This window comes from Fusarium oxysporum, chromosome III, assembly GCF_013085055.1.
Source record: "Fusarium oxysporum Fo47 chromosome III, complete sequence".
NCBI lineage: Eukaryota > Fungi > Ascomycota > Sordariomycetes > Hypocreales > Nectriaceae > Fusarium > Fusarium oxysporum.
The window spans coordinates 2,723,961-2,743,019 of record NC_072842.1 but is presented as its reverse complement, the minus strand read 5'-3'; the positions used below and the strand labels follow the sequence as shown (position 1 = coordinate 2,743,019).

Genomic DNA, 19,059 nt, shown 5'->3' with positions numbered 1-19,059 from the left:
ATGATGGTTCTTTCAGTCTCGGCCGAATTAAAAGAGATGCTCCATAGTTTCTTATCCGCTCTTCAGGTCATGCAGAAAAGGGATTGAGCCAACGATTGGATCGTGCTGGCTCCAGGAACCGCATTTATCCCAGGAACAAATGGAGCACTGCTGACACTCGAGACGATCATAATCAGGTACTGTGCAGTGCATTGCATATCTGCTTGCGCACCTCTCACCTTGCTCTCGCATTCCGTTTCTCGTGACAGACTCGAAGTCTTAACTGTCGCCTGTGTAAACCCCCTGACGATCCACGTTCCCGTAGGATCCATGTTGTTGCTCCGCCTCAAAGCACAAGCACAAGCACAAGCACAAGCATCACATCGCATGGCCCCGATGAGCCCGAGCCATGATGGGCTCTCCTTGGACAAATTCATTTCCAAAGGACCCTTCCTTCCAACTTTCAGTGGAGTCCCTGACGTATCGTCCAACATCAATCAATGTCAGTAGTGGCCATGCCCACAGCAAAAAATTGGGGTGTTTCGAGCATCCATCCCCCTTCTTGCCATGCCAATTTTAGAAGGAAGGACATGTTCTCTTTTCTGCATACCGATTCCCATTTCATTAACGTTTTCTTTCGTTGTTCTTGAGCTACTTAGGTACTCTCTTTTCATCTACGTGGTTGGATATTTCTATCACCATATATCGTTGAATTCATTCTTGGCGACGCGTCTAAGTGGGATACACGAACCGAGCTTGGCACCAAGCAGGGTCCAGTCCATCTGTTATTCCCGTCTTGTCTTTGTCTTGGTATTCCGAGTCTTGGGTTAAGCTGCCAAGATGCATTCATTACTTCGAGCAACTACTGCGATACTTGGCTGGGCATCAGCTGTCACTGCCTACGACGTAACATGGGATGACAACAGTAAGTTTTATTTTCATCGACAAAGTAGTGGAACTAATGCATTGTGGTAGAATCTATCGAGAAGGCCGCCGGCCAGGCAGCTTTTGGCTTGGTATCATACTACACAGGAAACAACACTGGCGATACACCAGGAAACTTGCCAGATCCTTACTACTGTAACTCTCTCATACCAATCGAGCCATAAACATTTACTGACCATTAACAGGGTGGGAGGCTGGCGCGATGTTCGGTACTCTCGTTGATTATTGGTGGCTCACCGGTGACGACTCTTATAACACAATCACAAAACAAGCCATGATTCATCAAGCCGGCACAGACGGCGATTACATGCCCGATAACCAGACAATGACCGAAGGAAACGATGACCAAGGCTTCTGGGCAATGGCTGCAATGTCAGCAGCTGAGCATCAGTTCCCAGATCCTCCTGAGGACACACCCGGATGGCTCGCTCAGGTTCAAGCTGTCTTTAATGAGTACGTCAGTCGCTGGGATGCAGACTACTGCGGTGGCGGTATGCGTTGGCAGATCTTTAAGTGGAATACTGGTTTCGACTATAAGAACGCTATTTCCAATGGCTGCTTTTTCAATGTCGCCTCTCGGTTAGCACTGTATACGGGTAACGACACTTATGCGGACTGGGCTGAGAAGTTGTGGAAGTGGCATGAGGATTCTGGCATCATCACCGATAAGTTTGCAGTTCAGGACGGTGTTCACATCAGTAATGCTAAAGGAAAGAAATGTACCGATATCGACAAGACACAGTGGTCTTATAACACGGGGATCTTCCTGCACGGCGCCGCGGTCATGTATAACCTTACCTCGAGCGATAGCTGGAAGAAGCGAGCAGACGGTCTCCTCGATGATGTTTTCAACAAATTTGTCAAAGATGAGATCATCTACGAGCAGTTTTGCGAGCCTCACAAACAGTGCAGTCAGGACCAACAGAGCTTCAAGGGGTATCTTGCACGGTGGTTGGCAGCCACCACGCAACTTTATTCTTCTACAAACGACAAGATTATGAAGCTCATCAAGACAAGTGCCCAGGCCGCCGCTAAAGTCTGCACAGGCTCACCCACAGAGGGTTACAAGGGGCCTGCAGGCACAGCATGTGGCTTCTCTTGGACGACGGGTAGCTTTGATGGTTCTGTTGGAGTTGGTCCCCAAATGAACGCCCTCTCGATCCTCATGTACACGCTGGTGGAGAGTGCCAAGGGGCCTGTCACCTCGAAGACCGGTGGAACGTCCAAAGGAAATCCTGGCGGTGGAAATACGGACATTAACGACAATGATGGAACCCCTCCATTGAAGGACATCACGACGGCTGATAAGGCTGGCGCTGGTATCTTGACGTTCCTGTTCCTTGCCGGTGTCATCGGGGGTGTTTCATTCTTGGTCATCGACTTTTAGACTTTTAAACTTCTATAGTAGGGCATGGCGTTGAGAGGCGGTATCTGTTATATTTATTGTTTTGAGGCGTTGAGAGGTTGCTAGGTTGGATACCTTGCACTTTACTTGGCCTCAGACTTGTAAGTCAGGCTGCAGAGTTATACTCACAAATCTTATTGATTGCGTTGCCTATGTTCATGAACCCGCGATGACCCAATCAAGAGCTCCCATATGCCCATCTGTTACTTGTAGTTGCTTGCTTTTAGCAAATCTTATTCTCAGACTGCGCTTCGTAGCGATGAGAACCAGATTCTTGAGTTTCAGATCCAAAGGAACCTTTGAGTAATGGTTATCGATTCTTGGTGTAAATATGCCGTTCATTCAGCCCTTTTCATTAAGATCTTACGGTTAAAAACAACCTTATCAGTAGATGATCCAGATCGAACTCAGTATCTCCATCCATTTAATGCTCAAACTCCAAACCAAGAAATAGGACTATTTTACACTATTCCGTGTCCTTCAATCTACCATGCTCGTCCCTGGACATCCTTGCATATTGCGTCTTCAAAAGGGGAGTATCTGCACTGACAAGGGAGTTAATCCACCTTTCCTCTTCCTCGCCCCCTTCTGTCGTCTTCACCGTCGCATGGCCCATCAGTACCGGATGACAATTAACATAGACGTTCTCATACTCGTGAGCCGGCACGTTAAACGTTTCGTGAAAGATCCCCACATGCTTGAGCTTAGACTTATTGACGTAGTCCCATGCCTTCCGGTGTAATTCGTCATGTGCGAAGCGGTGCAGACTCTCTATGTCACGAAAGTAGTAGATCAGAAGAAGGGTGTTGTTGCTGCTCTTTTCATCTCCGCGCCATGTTGAGGAGCTCAGCATACCATATTCGTCTCGTTTGGAGGCAAGATCATTATGCATAGCCATGAAGTATTTGCTAATTTGCTCCATGCCTGGTGCTGCGAGACCGAGAGGGTGGTTGGCCTGGATTCCGAGATGAAAGACTACAACGGGGCTTGCTCCGGGAGTTGAACCAAAGGATCCAGTAGAGAAAGGGAGCTGTGCGGTGGCACGGCCTGGTACGACATTCTTATTATACTCATTGGGGTTTGTGCTGTAAAGTTGGATCGTGGTTGTGACAATGGAGTTGAACAAGACGGCCAAGGGTGGCACGACCGCCCAACGGAGAGGAAGAACAGCACAGAGGGCAAGTTGGATGAACGACCCAACGACTACTGTAGTTTGAGGTTTGAAGCAGTCTTTGAGCATGAACTTATCATGTGTCAGTTGAGAATAAGTACGAAAACAGGGCTCATGACTTACAAGCATCCCAGCTGTTGAGGCAAATGTCAGAGGCCGGGAAGTTGGCTCCATTTTGGAACGGAATTCCGATTTCTTCATCTTTTGGTTGGTTAAGTCGTCCAACTCAAGTAATTGACTGCCAGAGTCAGAAGAACAGCATCAAGGATCAAGGGCGCGTGATTTATATATAAACTGTTCTTCCTACAAAGGTGGTCCAGCCACTGCCACATTATAAAAGTCCCAAGTCACAAGGAACATGTCTCAGTAATACGTTGATGAAGCGAATGCGAGATCCAGAAGCAGCAATATGCTTCGATGATACTGCATACGAAGACTAACGTTGGTCTAGCCAAGTCACTCTCGGTGGTGGTGGCTTGCTCGCACTCGCTTAATGCTCAAAATCTCCGATGAATGGTGCTTAAGTATTTCTATCAGTTGCCCTGAAAATATACTTTTGCCAAAAATAAATCGACAGAGTAATGCTATTAGCCAAGCTCGGAACGAGAACTTGCATTGCTCCAGCCAAGTTTTCCGAACTCCGTTGGTTATTATAATCACGACTGCAAAACCGCAAAACATCGGACTGCTTATTTGACCGTGTGCTCACTGTGCTCCGACCTTATTAAGTCCGTTGCCCGACGAGCTCTCTGTAACTTCATGTTTACGCCCTGCTACTGCAGGATCACTCACACTGCGGATAATCTCCACCGTTTTGAGCTGCGTCGTCCCCATGTCCAAGATCGAACCTATCTCCACTCCTGGCTGCCCCAGCAACGAACAATAGATCGAGTTCTTAAAGACGAGTCCGGCGGTGGATCTGCGTACTAGCCGAGACTCGATAAATCTAAGACACGAATGCCCTGCTAAATCTTTAAAGAACAGTGAGAATGTGCTAGCGGGCGAGTCAGAAGCTCTTAAAGTGAGAATGTTGCCTGTCGTTTAAGTCATGGAAGGATGAGCAATGTTTCAAAGATTTAATAAACTACGAATTGACTTAGAATGTGACGGTTCCCTAGTCGTCACTCATGAGGGTCGTCTCACTATCATAATCCTAAATAACACCAAAAACCCAAATTGCATGTGCACAGATTCTCAGACGATACGTCCAAATAACCGACACACAAGCCATACAAGAAGAGATACAACCAACAGAAATAGCAAAATAACTCTCGCAGTATGAGATTCAAACAAGCCCTTCCAAGTGTGCCAACAACGCGCAACGAAATGGGATCCATTACTTGCAAACTCCATCAGGGGCAGCCGAGCCTCTTTTTCTTTCTTCGTCATCAAATACCGGTCTGTGATACCGAAACTGTGTACGCCTTGCCATTTTTATGTAAAGAAATGTGTGCAAATCGCTTCAAAAGTATGTTCAACATAACGTAGATGCGCTGCGAAAAGTCGGGGCAAAGATTGTCTAAGCGGTGTTTTCTTTGTTTTGTGTCTGATGAGGATAGTTGGGGTCCGTCAGGGACTTCTCCCACTCATCCATCAGGGTTGTCGCGGTGCGTTTGATGTTACTGGGCGAGAACTGGTTGACGATATTGGGTAGAAGCTCTTCTAGCTTGGGAGAGAGCAAAGGGGTTTCGTAGCCGGTTGAGTTCTTCTTACTATGCCAGGTTAGCATCTTCACTTACAATTCATCTCAATTCCAATGCCAAGTGACTTACGAGGGTGAGTCCGCAGGTTCTCCCTCATCTGAAGTAGCAGACATATCGTCCAGTCCACCGCTGCCAATAGTAGATCCACTCCAGCGAGACGTCTTGGAAGATGAGGCCGGAGATTCCCAATTAGACCAGTCGTTATCATCCATCGAATCAAACCCAAGAGGCTGCCAAGAGAAAGACTTGTTCTTGGACTTTGTTTTGCTCCGAGCAGGCAGTTCGGGCCTTTTCGATGCTGTGCTTGTCGAGGTCGAGGATTTGGTCTCAGTTGTATCCGAGTTGTTGTGAGGTGGTTCAAATACTGTGCTCACTTTGGGCCGTAGCGGACGATTCGGTCGTATGGTATCCTGGTTTCGATTGGCTTCGCCACGTTCGTTGACACTGTTGGAACGAATGGGCTGGCCATTGATAGGCTCATCCCCGACTGTAATCTGGCGTATGTCCTCGACAAAAGCCCTGAGGCCCAGCTTAAAGTCCTCGACAATCTGTGGAACAACCGGGCCGTTTTGTTGTGTGCGTGGCTGCCACGAGGCACGCTTAGATAAATGAGGGTTTGTTAATTGAGCGGTCCTGCGCTCTATCGAAGGTAATTTCACTTGCTCGTGCTCGTGATCACGATCCTGGTATAATGAGAATCCTGCGTCTGGTTTCGCCGGCGATAGCAGAGATAGGGTTCTTGTATGCCCGCCACGGAGGACCCTTCTTCGGTTGGGAGTCGCTGGGTTCTGAGTCTGCTGTAACAATTTCCTGCGATCTGAGTCGACACTTCGCCGGATAGATGCAGCATCATCTTCTGAAGACAAAATGGGACTACGAAATGCCTCAAGAGGGATGGTGTCGCCCTTCTTCTCTTGTGCGGTCCATTTCTTCTTGAGCAACGTTAGATCTGCCTCGGCACGCGACAATTCCTCACGCAATTCGAGCACACGTCTCTCCTGAGCAGCAATTGCGATGATAAACTCATTTGCGTCAGCAGGAGTGGCAATGCCAGATTCGATTGGTGTTGGGGGGACTGATGACATGGAAGCAGAAGTCGGTGTTGGTCGGGAAGGGTCGCTTGTAGGGGGTGCAATTGGAAGCGTCAAAGAGAGTCGATTGACCTGGCGGTTCATGCTGGATACACTAGATTTGGCACGAGCGTGGCCACGTCTGAAAGGAACGCTCTCGTCCTTTGAAGCCGGTCGGGAAGGCATTGCTGCTGTTGAAGTCATGCTGCCGTGGCGGTTGTGTGAGGAGGAATTCAGGTGTCTCGGGTTGGACCCCTGAGCCAGGTCACGAACAGGAGCGTACCTGGGGTTGACAGAGGCAGCGACACCGACAGTGGGAGAAGCAGTAGCAGAAATGGTCGAACTAGGGGCTGTCTCAAAATTTGAGTTGGATGGAGTGGTGGGAAGAACTAAATCCGCTGGCAGACGGTCGGCAACTGAGTAGCGTCGACGGATAGCTTGTTGTTGCGAGGCCATGCCTATTAACTCGTAGGGATTCGACTTATTGAAAAGTAGGGAACGGAGGCCGAGCACTCTTCGGCGTTTATGCAAATTGAAATGTAACTGAGAATGGAAATGAGTGGCTGGAGCTCTTCGGGCTCTGAGGCGCCGCAATCTAGCAGCGGCTACAGCAGCAACAGCGGCTCTGGTAGTGAGCGCTCTATGGTGTAACTGTGTCAGATGGCGGTGATCATCGAAGAGAGCGAACGAGCAACGATGGACAACGCAGATTTGAAAGAGAAAGCCAGTCATCAGAATAAGGAGAGAGAGGCGAGTCCAAGGTGGATTGTGGGTGGCTTAGTGGTGTATCAAGTTTCGCATGGGGTATGGCGCCAGCCGGGGTGGATTTTGGCGGAGTGTCCACCAATTGCTCAGTGGTCGTCGTCGTAAATAGAGCCCTGCAGGCGTTCGGTAGCATGCCCCTAGATCCCCTAACTTGGATAGACGTTGACTGGGCTCCTTAGCACAGCTGGGCGGGCGTTGAACCAGGCGGGGGGCGGTTGTCAGGAGAATAGGAGCAGTGGAACACCATTGGACGCTGGGGAGGACGCAGGAACTTCTCGAATTAGGAAGCCAGGGACGATGAGGCTTGCCGGGGGCCAGACGCGAACAAATTGACGAATCCCAGTAAGGGACAAGATGACGTTAAGCGGATGGGGCGGACGATAAGGAGCCGTTGAGTGAATCAATTGTCGTCGACAAAGTGAGACTGTATGAGATAGAACAAAGATGATATAAGAGGAAAGAATAATGATGAAAAAGAGGGTTGACGGCAAGAAAACGACCGAGATTGTAATGAGCGAATATTCCCGAACAGGCGTTTGCGGGATGCAAATATGGAATGTCGAAAAAGCAAAGGAAACAGGATGTTGTTGATACGCAATTCCGGGAGAATGGCTAACTCGACGGCAGCCCTGTCAAGGTAACTGTAGCCGCGAACAAGTATCTGTACGTCTCAGTAAGCGAGTGGTCCTGTAATTGAGGATATAATGCGTGTAATACTCGGGACGCGTGAACTCGATCATGGGTTAAGGCCAGGCAAGGTAAAGTATTGGACATGAATTGTAGATGTTACTGCAGCAGGGTCTCGTGTGTTGGAAATTGGGGCATGTTTGTTTACATAGGTAGTTATGGAGGGAGGCTCATAAATCAATCAAATGGATCCTCGGCATCCATCAAAACACCATGCCATGCCAGTGCCATGCGAACTGACCCAAAATCTTGCACTTACGGCCCAACCCGCAGGTCTCACTTACAGGTTGTGACAATCGCACCACCTGACCCCGACAACCAGCTGTCGCTGCCCCGTTTTGCGCCATCCATCGAGCGAGCCCAACGCCTTGTGGGAAGTGGACCACATCCCCAGTTTGACTCACAAGGTCGGCCATCTCAACTTCTTGGTTTCAACTTTTTCGATGCTCGATTCATCAGACCGCCCCGTTGATACCCTCTCCTCTGATCCGTTGTCAAGAGCACTGCCAGCTCGACAGGCTACTACTGCAGCTTGTGCGTTAGATCATTTCTTGTTAGGCAAGGGTTCCAAGAGGACGACAACCGAGCGTCTGCGCTGCCCGTAATTACCTTTGTCAAACAAAGTTCTGATATCTCTTTGCCATCATTGGCTGCTTGGTACTGAAGCATCATGGACTGACTGACCTGGCTGACGGGTCGACGTTTGTCACGACGATAGAGAATTCGTTCCCGTGACCCTGTCATCCAGGGTCAAGGGTCTTTGCCCTTTTTGTCTTTGCGCCTGCAGCGGACCTTGCATTAAAATTGCAGATCGAGGAGAGTTGAGCACAATTCTGCACCGTCGCCTATGCTGCACGTAATGACTAGTAGGTTCGTAATAATTGCACTCGTAAGCTGACTTGCATATCTAATTGACTATTGCTCTTTTGGGCCATCTTTCCATTCCAGACTTCTAGACTTTCTAATAATAATAATGATAGTGCCTGAAGAGGATGGTCTTATAGCTCAGCTTTGAACATCCTGGTACAGGACGCAAGCGACATTTGGAACCTCAGGAAGCATTCAAAATTTTATATTCTTCTTCTTGTCATATAAAACCCATTTTACAGCGCCGAGGAACCTACCTGAGATAATAACTGGTACGGTGCATGTTTAGGTGATCGATGTTTCTGGAGGACTCTCAATCAAAGCATCATGTGACTTTCGCGTCAACTTCGCGTCCACTCCATTCAGGGCAGGTTCCCAGCACTGGCTGACAAGTAAATTATCTCGCTCATTATCGCCAACAACCTCAGGCACTGCCACTCCCTCTTGTTGGAAGCTCGTGAGCATGGCATCTTTTGCTTTCATGCGGTGACTGTGCTGCCTGTTCTCTCCACTTTAGTATGAACAATTGAACCACCTCCATCCGTTCATCCGAGTTGCGAAATCTAAGTCACGAGCTGTTCTTTATTCTCGTACAACGACATCTTTTTAGTATACTAGGCATGCCGCTTCCATTCTCTTTGGTCTGTGAATTACTCGAGCAATCCTTCCTTCTTTCTCTTGATAAGAAGAGTTGCTCGAACACTGTCACAAAGTGGTTCACTCGCCATCGCAACTACGTAGATGCTCACGATACGAACCTCCCGGCGCTATTATCGACACTTCTTCCTGAAAAAAGGACCGATCGAGTTTACTATATTCAATCTGCCAGCCTGGAGAGAATCATTGGCCGTGCATATCTACTTGGCTCGTCAAGGATTAAGGAGTTAGCTCGGTACCGCCAGCCAGGGTCTGGTGTCGATTTGGCAGACTGTGTTTTTCGCATCCTCACAGTCACAGTAAGTATACCCGGGGCTTGGAAGCTGCCAGCTAATCGCGTATCAGCCAAGCCCTAGCTACGATCATAAAAACCTTGTTACAGTTGAAGAAATTGACCAACTTCTTCATTCTCTCGCGGCTAAAATAAAATGGAGCTCCCCCTCGATTCGTGCCTCACAGGCTAGCCTGACTCCAAGCAACAGGACTGATCTAGAGAGCCTCTACAGAAGGTTGAGTGCAACAGAGGCAAAATGGTTCACGCGGCTTGTTTTGAAAAGCTACCAGCCGCTCGTTCTAGACCCGCACCTCATATATCGACTGTGTGATCCTATTTTGCCCTGCGTTGTGAAGATACAGGATGATTTTGCTACTGCGATCACTTCCCTTCAAGCAATACGAGGAAGGCTTCTTCCAAATGCTGGGCGCAAAACACCACGCGAACAGATCATGGGCACAGTCAAACCTCAACTGGGTGTCAAAATTGGACGACAACCTTGGGTCAAGGGACGTAGCATTAAGCATTGTCTAGACATGGGCCATGGGCGCATGGGTGTGGAGGAAAAGATTGATGGCGAATACTGTCAGATCCACGTCGACCCAAGCAAAGGGGATAAATGCATACAGATATTCTCGAAGAGCGGCAAAGATAGCACAGAAGATAGAGTTGCACTTCACGGGCCAGTACAAATGATACGATACGCATATACGAACTGACCCCCTGGACAGGATTATACAAGAATCACTCAAAATTGGACAGCCCGACACCCGAGTCAAGAAAGCGTGCATATTGGAAGGGGAATTGGTTGTATATGACGATTCTGTAGGTATCTTCGGTCACCTTCTCAGCTCGTTTTAACATAGAACAGCAGGAGAAGATACTTCCGTTTCATAGTATTAGGAAGCATGTATCACGAAGAGGAAGGTTTTTGAACACAGAGCTAGACTCCTTGTAAGTTTTCCGTGCTTTCTTCGCCATGTGTTACTAAACTCGTAGGCCTGGGCCCCAGGAACACCTCATGATAATTTATTACGACGTTATGCTTTTGGAAGATCAGTCTCTGATCAATTTGAGGCATTCAGAGAGATTCAAGATCCTCTCCAACCTCGTTTGTTGCCGTAAAGGATGGGCGGGCCTCGTTCCGCGCCAAGTCATTGATTTTGGACAGCCTCTGGGAGCCTCAACTCTTCGTAAAGCTTTTGCCATGGTTATTTTGGCTTGGAAAGAAGGCCTTGTTTTGAAACCAGATGAGCCATATTTCGACTTTACAGACCAGAGGCGAAGGTTTTCGAGCTGCTGCATCAAGCTCAAGAAGGAATACATTGGCAATTTTGGAGATGTTGGCGACTTTTCGGTTGTCGGTGCCAGATATGACTCGACAAAAGCCTTGAGTTACCGAATTCCAGGGCTCAAGTGGACTCATTTCTACATTGGCTGCCTGGACAACAGAGAAGCAGTCAAAAGCTGGGGCGCTAAGCCAGAATTCACCATCGTCAATGTTGTAGAGCTGAACGAAACTATCCTGAGAGAAGTTGTCATTTATTCGAACCCGGAGCCTGTTTCTCCCGACGACAATGGGGCACTGGCTCTCAAACTGGCTCCTGGGGTTGAACAAGGTTCACCGCCGACGTTCATATTCACTAAACCATTGGTATTTGATTTGAAATGCTTCAGCTTTGACCGAGTGGGAAACACTGGCTTCTGGAGTCTCAGATTTCCTTCGGTGACGAAAGTTCACTTTGACCGGGAATTCACTGACACAATATCTTTCGAGCAGTTGCAGGCGCTGGCGAAGGAGGCTACGACTGCCGGCAAATTAGAAGATAGCCAGGAGAATCTACAGTGGATTGCAAAACTCGAAGCAGCTGACCCTCGTGGTATTGCTGTTGACGCTGCGAGCCAGTTGACAGTGACTACTATGCCAACACCGTCGCCTCGCAAATCAACACAAAATACCACCTCTACATGGTCTCCGAAGTCGCCCTTGGCTACAAAATCACCAGTTCAAGTCAGCCCTTGCCGCGGCCGACGGGAAAGAGTCCACAGGGCCCCATCTTTGGATTTGCCTTCCATAACAGCGACAACATCTTTGCGGACTGAACCATGGTCACCAACGAAATTGTGCGCCAAACACAAACGTGGCCTGCCCTCCACTGGACCAACTTCGCAGCATAAACGCTTGAAGAGTAGCAGTGAAACATCGATAAGCCAAAACGACTACCCACACATTGATATTGCTTCACAACCACGCGCACCTCTCGCCGCCAGGGACAACAACCCGCGACCTCAGCCCGTCAAGTCTTCTTGCGCACCATGCTGTCCTTCCTCTCCGAGCGAGAGCTTCTTTGATGAATCCAGCAACTCCGATGGGATCAACGCTGAAGTCGTAAAGTCCATCATCAATCCAGGCACTGGCGAGCTTCAGACAGAGACCAACCCCGAGCGCCTGAAACCGTCAACAACCAAAGTAACAACGGCATTGAAAAGGAAATGTGTCTATGCTGGCGAAGACTGCATGCTTGCGAACGCAGTTGTACTCTTTTTGCCAGGCCTTCTCGCCATGAAAGAAGCAAAAAAGCTTCTCGCTCAGCATGGTGTTGACGCCCCTGTCACTGACATCGACACATGGCTCAAAGCCGAGAAGGAGGCCAGACAGAAAGGGAAAATCACTATTCCTTCAAAGGCTTATGTTGTGTGCGATAGCGACAACAAACTTGTGTTCAAGCACCTAGCGGAAAAGTTCAAGGAGCTTCGTAAGGACAATCTTTTCAACAAGGGCACGCACATCGAAATTCACGACTGGCGCTTTTTGTCCTATCTCACGACACAAGAAGACGAGTCTATCGAAGAGAAGTACTTTCATGGGTTCTCTGACTGGCGCATGCGTTGGAAGCTTCACACTATCTGAAACCAGGCACCCAGTGATGAGAGATCTGGGATCAAAACACACCCGGTAGACCACATTAGCTCATGCATGCCGAATCACCATATCAATAAAATAGCTGTGCTGTCCTGTCTATGTGTGATGTAGCTATGATTTCTTTTCATAAAGATCGCCGTAACTCTCCTTGAGTCTCAGAAATAGGTGCTCATCAGCTGTCATGACCTTTCTTGTAGCATAAGGGTTCTCGCTGGACACTCCCTCAGAGGGCGTGAAGTTCTTTACTCTTTCGCTAGGGACAGGCTCAAGAGGTGCGGCCCCGACAGGATGACAGAAGTACGCGATTGAATATCTTGGTCCATTGCTTGTCTCCCCTTGCACCCCGGAACTGCCTTCTGAGGGGAACACAACTCTATGTAAAGTGCTGCGGAAGAGCCCGTTCGTCCAGTATGACAACAGGTCGCCGATGTTGATGAGAATGGGCGGGCTAGGGTCTTCTTCAGTGCCAGCAGGACAGACGGGAACAGGTGCCCAAACGTTATCCTTTCTGAGAACTTCGAGTCCTGCTTGTCCCTTTAGACGGAAGAGGAGAGTGATAGAACCGTAATCTGAATGAGCTCCAGCACGAATGTCATCTTCGGAGTGTGCAGTAGACTCGGGGGGTGGATAACGTAGAAACCGAAGGATAGAGCTCGAAGCGCCTTTTTCTGTGTTGTGAGCAGAGGAGAAGAAATCGTCGACCTGGTTGTATAATAAGATAATGCTTAAGGCTGATTATTTTTGAAGCGACTTACACCGAGACCTAGGCCAAGCAGGTAGAGAAGCTTCTGGCAGAGGTCATGACAGGAGTTAGCAAAAGCACTTATCTGAGGCTCATCGGGAACCAGGTCAGATGGGAGAGGCTGTTGAGCTTTCCCATCTGCGAACTCGCCAAAGTTGAAGGCTCTGTCATTGCTATTTTAGTGACATATCACGGAATGCCTCGAAAGCTGCTCACTCTTTGAAGTCCCCGACCTAAGTTAACAGAATTAGCCCTTTATTTCGATAAAGTACTCTATTGGAAGAACGAGGCAAATGGACCTTTTGATGTTTAGGATCCAGTGTTTCAGAGTGCATGCCAGACCACCCACGGTTGTTGGTCTGGATCGTGCACCTTTGCTTCTCTTCCAAAGGGCATTCGAATGACTTTCTGACCTGTATCGATATTCTCAGCCACCTGAATTCCCGATCAATTTAAATGGATCTGCTTCTCTTACTCACAAGATCAAACGCCCCATCGATGTCCTTAGCTTGAATGTCATGGCCCAGGTTGCGGATGTAAATGAAACCATGCTCTTCAGCAGCGTCGACAAGCTGTTTAGCAACTTCTTTTTGGTCGGCATCAGGAGCAGAAATGTCAATGATGGGTATGTTGGCCGTGTTCTGGTCTTGTCCCAGAGGCCGTCTGAAGTGAGCAGCTTTGTCTCTCATAGGATAGTTCATGGTTACACTTCGTAATAGACAGTAGGGATGGAAGCTGAGATACAAGCGACGGCCTTGTTTTCCGGTCAGATGGGATTTTAAGTAGCGAACAATTAGAGGTTCTGATTCCTTATCTGTTACAAAAGCGTCATATCCCCCACCATCCTCATTCGTAATGGTAACTGAGTGTACCTATGTAAGTATCTCGGGCGAGTTCGGCTCTGCACAGCCACATCAGTGGTCAGACCTTACTCCCACTAGCCACACTCATGAGGGCTGCTCTTTCCCCTGGTTGGCAATGGATGGTAGCGGTTAGAATGTCCCGTCCCGCCCGTAGGTCGCTTTCATTTGGTGGTCGTGTGGCATGGTAGGCAGGTACCGTTTAGGTACGTCCCTGCCACTGTAACTCGCCAAACTTTCCTGTCACGTCTTCCACCAGCTGTCCGTTTGAAGCTGAAGATACCTTCTCCAAACCTTCATTTTCCCCACGAAAATCATAGCAAAATCCTCCTTTTTCTCTCCTTCTCCCTCCACCCTACGCCGGTCTCTCGCTGTCATCATCACGACCCCTCCGACGGCCCGCCTGGTGCCTTCTCTCTTCACCGGCTGCGCCATTCAATCCCAAGCCAGCACCTTAACTCACTTGGCGGTCCTCCTTTCAACCCCGCCATATCCTGTCAACATCAACGCCTTGCCACCAACACCTGCGATTTCTACTCCTCACTCTTCGATCGGCCGACGATACCTTGCCGCAAAATATCCTCATTCGCCGATCTCCAGTACTGGAACTATAGCACGGGCTCCCGAGTTGCTGCGAGTCTTTCGAGATGCCATGTGAGTCTCACCCTGTGCGCTTAGGAGCAGGCTTGGCCCAGAGTCAGTCTGGTTCAGGGTTCAGCATGGAATTGTATAGCTTGCAACATATGCTGCAGCAACCAAAAGCTTCCCAGTGTGATTGACGCAGCTTGTGCGAGCTCAATCGTTCATGGGGAAGCTTCCAGGCCATGTGCAAAGTCAATTGCAGTCTTGGCTTCGTAGATTGGTCACCCCAACAGCTGCTCATCGTAAAGAAGATCACGCCACGATGAATAACTATTCTCCGTCGCTTTGCTTCTGCGATATCCTCACAGTTTAGTTTTTGTAGCTTGTGCTAACTCTCAAATCAGTCCTTGTTGAGGATTCCTGGATTAATGACCAGGTTTCGTATGTGCCATGCGACTTACTCTCGCAAACATATTCGCGCTAACAGAAAGCAATATAGCACCCACGACATCTCCGAGCTCGAAGGATGCGCCATCGCTGTTGATGCAACCTATTACCTGAGCCAGCTTCTCGAAACCCCTCCTGCCCATGAACCTCTGTTGTCAGCTCTCGGTGGCCTTACTGGGGTCGAAGCACATATAAACCAGAACCTCGATCTCTGGGCAAAGTCCGAGATTGTCCCTTTCTTCGTTTTCGATGGCCAGCCCGTAACCGGCCAGGATGACATCACTCTGGATCGTGGCCTCAAGGCCAACAAGAAGACAGATGAGGCCTGGAACTTGTACTCTCAGGGGGCCGCTGAGGAGGCGGTGACGACCTTCGGTACTAGCCCAGGTTGGTGAACATTGGCTCTCAATTTCGGAATCGACCTAACGTGAGGTCATGATAGGTGCCTTTCGCATTCAAAATCTTTACCCGTTGCTTCAAACGGTTCTGAAGAACCGTGGACTTCACTTCTTGGTTGCGCCCTATACTGCGTGCGCCCAGGTGCGTATCTTATGAACTTTACGACTTGTCACTCTCATTCTGATAGTAATAGCTCGCCTATTTCGAGATGATCGACTCAGACCAATGCTCGGGTGTGATGGGCTCTCAGGAACTTCTTCTATACCCTGTCAAGGATTCTGTCATTCGGGCATTCGATTGGGAAGCCAAGACCGTTTCTGCTATTTCGAAGAAAAAGGTTATGCGCAGTCTCACACCCACTGCAAGTGAGCCAAGGTTCATTGACTCGTTTCTCATGGCCGGTACATCGTTCCTGCCTCCATTCCCTGCTCTTCTGGAAAGCTCTATATACTCGGACTACAATATTTCGACTGCCGCCAACTTGCTGAGGACTGCAGAAAACAGTGTCGCAACTGCTTGCGCCAGCTTCAACGATATACTCCAAAGCAAGGACTCTGGTTGGCTCGACAAGTATCGCAAGGCAAGAATGGTTGTCCACCACTTCGTTTACATCGCTGAGAGTGGCGAAATCCGTGTGAACGACTATGAGCACTTGACCAGTGACAACCATGAATACCTCGGCCTCCAGTTGCCAGCTGAACTATTCCATTATCTCAACACCGGCTTGATTGGGCCCCGTCTACTGGGCAACATCACCCACGGTCAAGTTCTCATTCAGCCAACCTTGGACGGGGTTGCCTCGGACGAATACAAAAAGCTCATCACTGACAGAATAGTGCCCATTAAAGAGCAGGCCCTTTCTCTGTTGATCCCCAGACTTCACCGAGGTATCCAGCACAAAAATATCAAAGTTCGCGTCTGGTTTGACCCCAAATATTCTTACACGATCAACCACCGCTCTGTCAACCCTCCTCCCTCCCAGAGGGTTGCCAGCTGGAGTGTCAAGGATGAGGATCTTCGTGCATTCTTCCCTGATGATTTCGCGGGCCCCGTGTCGCTGGAAGTTTTGTCACTTGTTAACTCCGACTTTGTGGCTAAGACATTCCCCAAGGAGAGGCCCATAAAGGGAATCGACAGCACAGATATGGTGACTTCGGTGGCCATCTGGCGATTCCTCCACCTGAGAGGATACGCCAACGATGAGCACAAACTTACACCGTGGGGAAATGCCTTGGCCAATACTCTTCTGATTCTCCAGGACGCCAAGGAGAACCATCCTGAGGTGACTGGTCTGCCAGAAGCAGCCCTGGTTGCATTTGAACTCATCCGAAACGGACTTTTGACCGGGAAGCACACTGAAGGCCAAGCTGGCCTGCCCCGGAAAGGTTCTTATGAAGAAAAGGCAACTCTTGTGCTGATCAGCGAGTGCGCTTCCTTGTTGAAGCTTCGGCACCAGGTTTATGGATACACTGGTCCGCTTAACAAAAACCTGCTCAGCTTCTGGTCCTTGGCATCAGCAGTGAGAGAAGCTGATCGAGATCTGGTTGAGGCGATTGTGGCTTCGATGTTCTTGTATGGACAGTCGAAGCGTGAAAGGGATGATCAATTGGAAATCAGTCGACGGTATGGTTCTTCCCCGTCCTTCATTAGACACCACTAACACTTGAACAGGCTACCTTTCCATCAAGAGCCCGATATCGGCCTCGGCATTGCTGTGCGGACCTTCTTCGATGACGATGAAGCTGGAGGGGACCAGGAGGCTCGCTTACAGCGGCTGGAAGAGTTCCCTAAGACATTCGTGCCATATGCCGAGTCACTAACTAAGGACTTCCGTGTTGTGCGTGACTTTATCGATGCACTCGTTAAGGGCGTTAAAATGCTGGGTACGGACGAGCTACGGGCGGAAGATAAGGATGCATGGACCAAGGCTCAGGCATACCTCGAGGCGCGACCTTTCTAGAGCATGGCCGAGGCTTGAGGCATATATATGGCAAATGTTACATTAGTGGTCTTTGAGCGTGATCCATTTGGTCACAAACCGTCTTGCAGACTTAGCGGCGTTGGCGCGGGCGGCATAAAAAGTCAGGGACATAAAAGTTATCACATTAGCAGACGTGTCGGAGGAGTTGCCAGCAGGACTTGTGGGGATGGGTTGATGTCAAGTGAGGAGGTGGTGCTGGAGTGCATGGCAACACGTCCCCAGCCAGGCGGCTCCAGAGGTCGTCGGACGAAGCATTTAAGATCCTAGTAGATATAGCCAGGTTGGTGATATCCAACATGCGTACTATATCCAGTCAGGAAAACCGCTTTCACACACAATTTCAACACGAAAAGAAAAAAAGAAAGAAAAAAGTCAGACTACACATCTGGTGGCTTCTTTAGGGTCTTGTAAGTGACTAGCGATTATATTGATATGAGCGGAGTAGCTCTCCAGTCTACATTGGACATAAGATATCATTACCATACCACCACCAACGCTTCTCGACAGCTCCCTTAAGAAAGGGTCAGTACCATAGGCCCAGCCACAGTAATGTCATCTGACAAAACGCCCTCCAAAGGTCCAGCACTGGTCAAGGTCACGTAGACAACGCCCGCAGCTCCTTGGGGAACTTCGCAGCCCTCTCCCTCAGTGAACGTAGTGAATTTGGTTCCACCAGGAAGCTGACCTCCAGAAGTAAAACCACAGTGCGTGGCTCCAGCGGCAGCCTCGGAAGCAAGCTTCACTTTAGTTCCAATGGCTACAGCCTTGACGTCCTGGCCCTCTGCCATAGCGAGAGTTGGGAACGCTTCGATCTTGAGGTTAGAACCCTCAGGGCATTCCGTGATGAAGGGTGCGGCGAGTGAGAAAACTGCCCGGGGTCCAAGGGCGGTATCGAGAGGTTGAGGAACTGCCTTTGCCTGAGAAAATATCCTGATGGCGGTCTGATGCCGTGCTTCAACAGTAAGAATTGCGCCAGCGGTGCCGAGGATAGCAGGGTCAGAGAGCAGTGGCGCTGCGCCCAGATAGGCCGAGACACCAACACTCTCGAGAATAGCAGCTGTTGCAACCATGGCAGCTGGGTCGGCTGTTGCGCCTTTGAAGTCGTATTTGCACTCTTGGACAGGTGTGATGCCATTACCTGCGAGGGCAGACTGAAGGAGGACTACGTGAGCAGCCTCGGTTTTGCCAATGGCCTTGATGTCGTCAAGGGTTTGTGTTGAGAGGCCGAGAGGGGCGAAGGCTTCGTCGGAGAGGGTTAGAAAAGCCTCGCGGTAGAAGGTATCCTCAAGATGCTCCAGTGTCAAGGCGCTGAGCGTGTTAGTTTAGCTGTTTGGTGTGACAGGGCTATGCTGTCAAGACTTACAATTGGAGGATATCTAAGTCACTGAGGCCAGCAGCAGCAGCAGCAGCATTCTGGCGCTTGGACAAGTCGTGATACTGAAGTTGTCTCTTGGAAAATCTAGGGCCAGAAGGCATCGCCAAAGCCGTGGTGGCAAAGAGGCCGAAGAGAATAGTCTTGAGAGATGCCATGTTGTATAATCGAAAGGAACGTGTCGGACCAGCCAGCAAGGAGAGTAATAGAAATAAGTTTTAGAAGAAAGA

General features: G+C 49.3%; 6 protein-coding genes across 6 annotated transcripts; 2 read left to right on the top strand and 4 right to left on the bottom strand.

Annotated features, from left to right (window-relative positions):
- Window positions 1–646: 646 nt before the first annotated feature.
- FOBCDRAFT_23304 (glycoside hydrolase) lies at window positions 647–2,493 on the top strand. Its single transcript, XM_031176607.3, has 3 exons — window positions 647–904; window positions 955–1,059; window positions 1,110–2,493. Exons 1-3 carry the CDS (start codon window positions 820–822, stop codon window positions 2,309–2,311), a joined length of 1,392 nt encoding a protein of 463 aa, XP_031047740.2. The 5' UTR covers window positions 647–819; the 3' UTR covers window positions 2,312–2,493.
- Window positions 2,494–2,795: 302 nt separating this feature from the next.
- Window positions 2,796–3,674, bottom strand: FOBCDRAFT_198750 (uncharacterized protein; the record flags this gene model as incomplete). The annotated part of the gene is made up of 2 exons (XM_031176606.2): window positions 2,796–3,572; window positions 3,624–3,674. 2 exons carry the CDS (start codon window positions 3,672–3,674, stop codon window positions 2,796–2,798), a joined length of 828 nt encoding a protein of 275 aa, XP_031047739.2.
- Window positions 3,675–5,019: 1,345 nt separating this feature from the next.
- On the bottom strand, window positions 5,020–6,729 carry FOBCDRAFT_271143 (uncharacterized protein; the record flags this gene model as incomplete). Its single annotated transcript, XM_031176604.2, has 2 exons — window positions 5,020–5,212; window positions 5,273–6,729. 2 exons carry the CDS (start codon window positions 6,727–6,729, stop codon window positions 5,020–5,022), a joined length of 1,650 nt encoding a protein of 549 aa, XP_031047737.2.
- Window positions 6,730–8,956: 2,227 nt separating this feature from the next.
- On the top strand, window positions 8,957–12,458 carry FOBCDRAFT_218280 (uncharacterized protein). Its single transcript, XM_059609499.1, has 5 exons — window positions 8,957–9,548; window positions 9,595–10,205; window positions 10,255–10,348; window positions 10,395–10,477; window positions 10,523–12,458. Exons 1-5 carry the CDS (start codon window positions 9,213–9,215, stop codon window positions 12,432–12,434), a joined length of 3,036 nt encoding a protein of 1,011 aa, XP_059464451.1. The 5' UTR covers window positions 8,957–9,212; the 3' UTR covers window positions 12,435–12,458.
- Window positions 12,459–14,027, bottom strand: FOBCDRAFT_218276 (uncharacterized protein). Its single transcript, XM_031176599.3, has 5 exons — window positions 13,668–14,027; window positions 13,488–13,601; window positions 13,405–13,421; window positions 13,202–13,352; window positions 12,459–13,148 (listed from the first exon to the last, which is right to left on the bottom strand). Exons 1-5 carry the CDS (start codon window positions 13,887–13,889, stop codon window positions 12,558–12,560), a joined length of 1,095 nt encoding a protein of 364 aa, XP_031047732.2. The 5' UTR covers window positions 13,890–14,027; the 3' UTR covers window positions 12,459–12,557.
- Window positions 14,028–17,969: 3,942 nt separating this feature from the next.
- FOBCDRAFT_290278 (ferritin-like domain-containing protein) lies at window positions 17,970–18,987 on the bottom strand (the record flags this gene model as incomplete). Its single annotated transcript, XM_031176593.2, has 2 exons — window positions 17,970–18,765; window positions 18,821–18,987. The coding sequence occupies 2 exons, from the start codon at window positions 18,985–18,987 to the stop codon at window positions 17,970–17,972; spliced, it is 963 nt and encodes a 320-aa protein (XP_031047726.1).
- Between the last annotated feature and the right edge of the window lie 72 nt (window positions 18,988–19,059).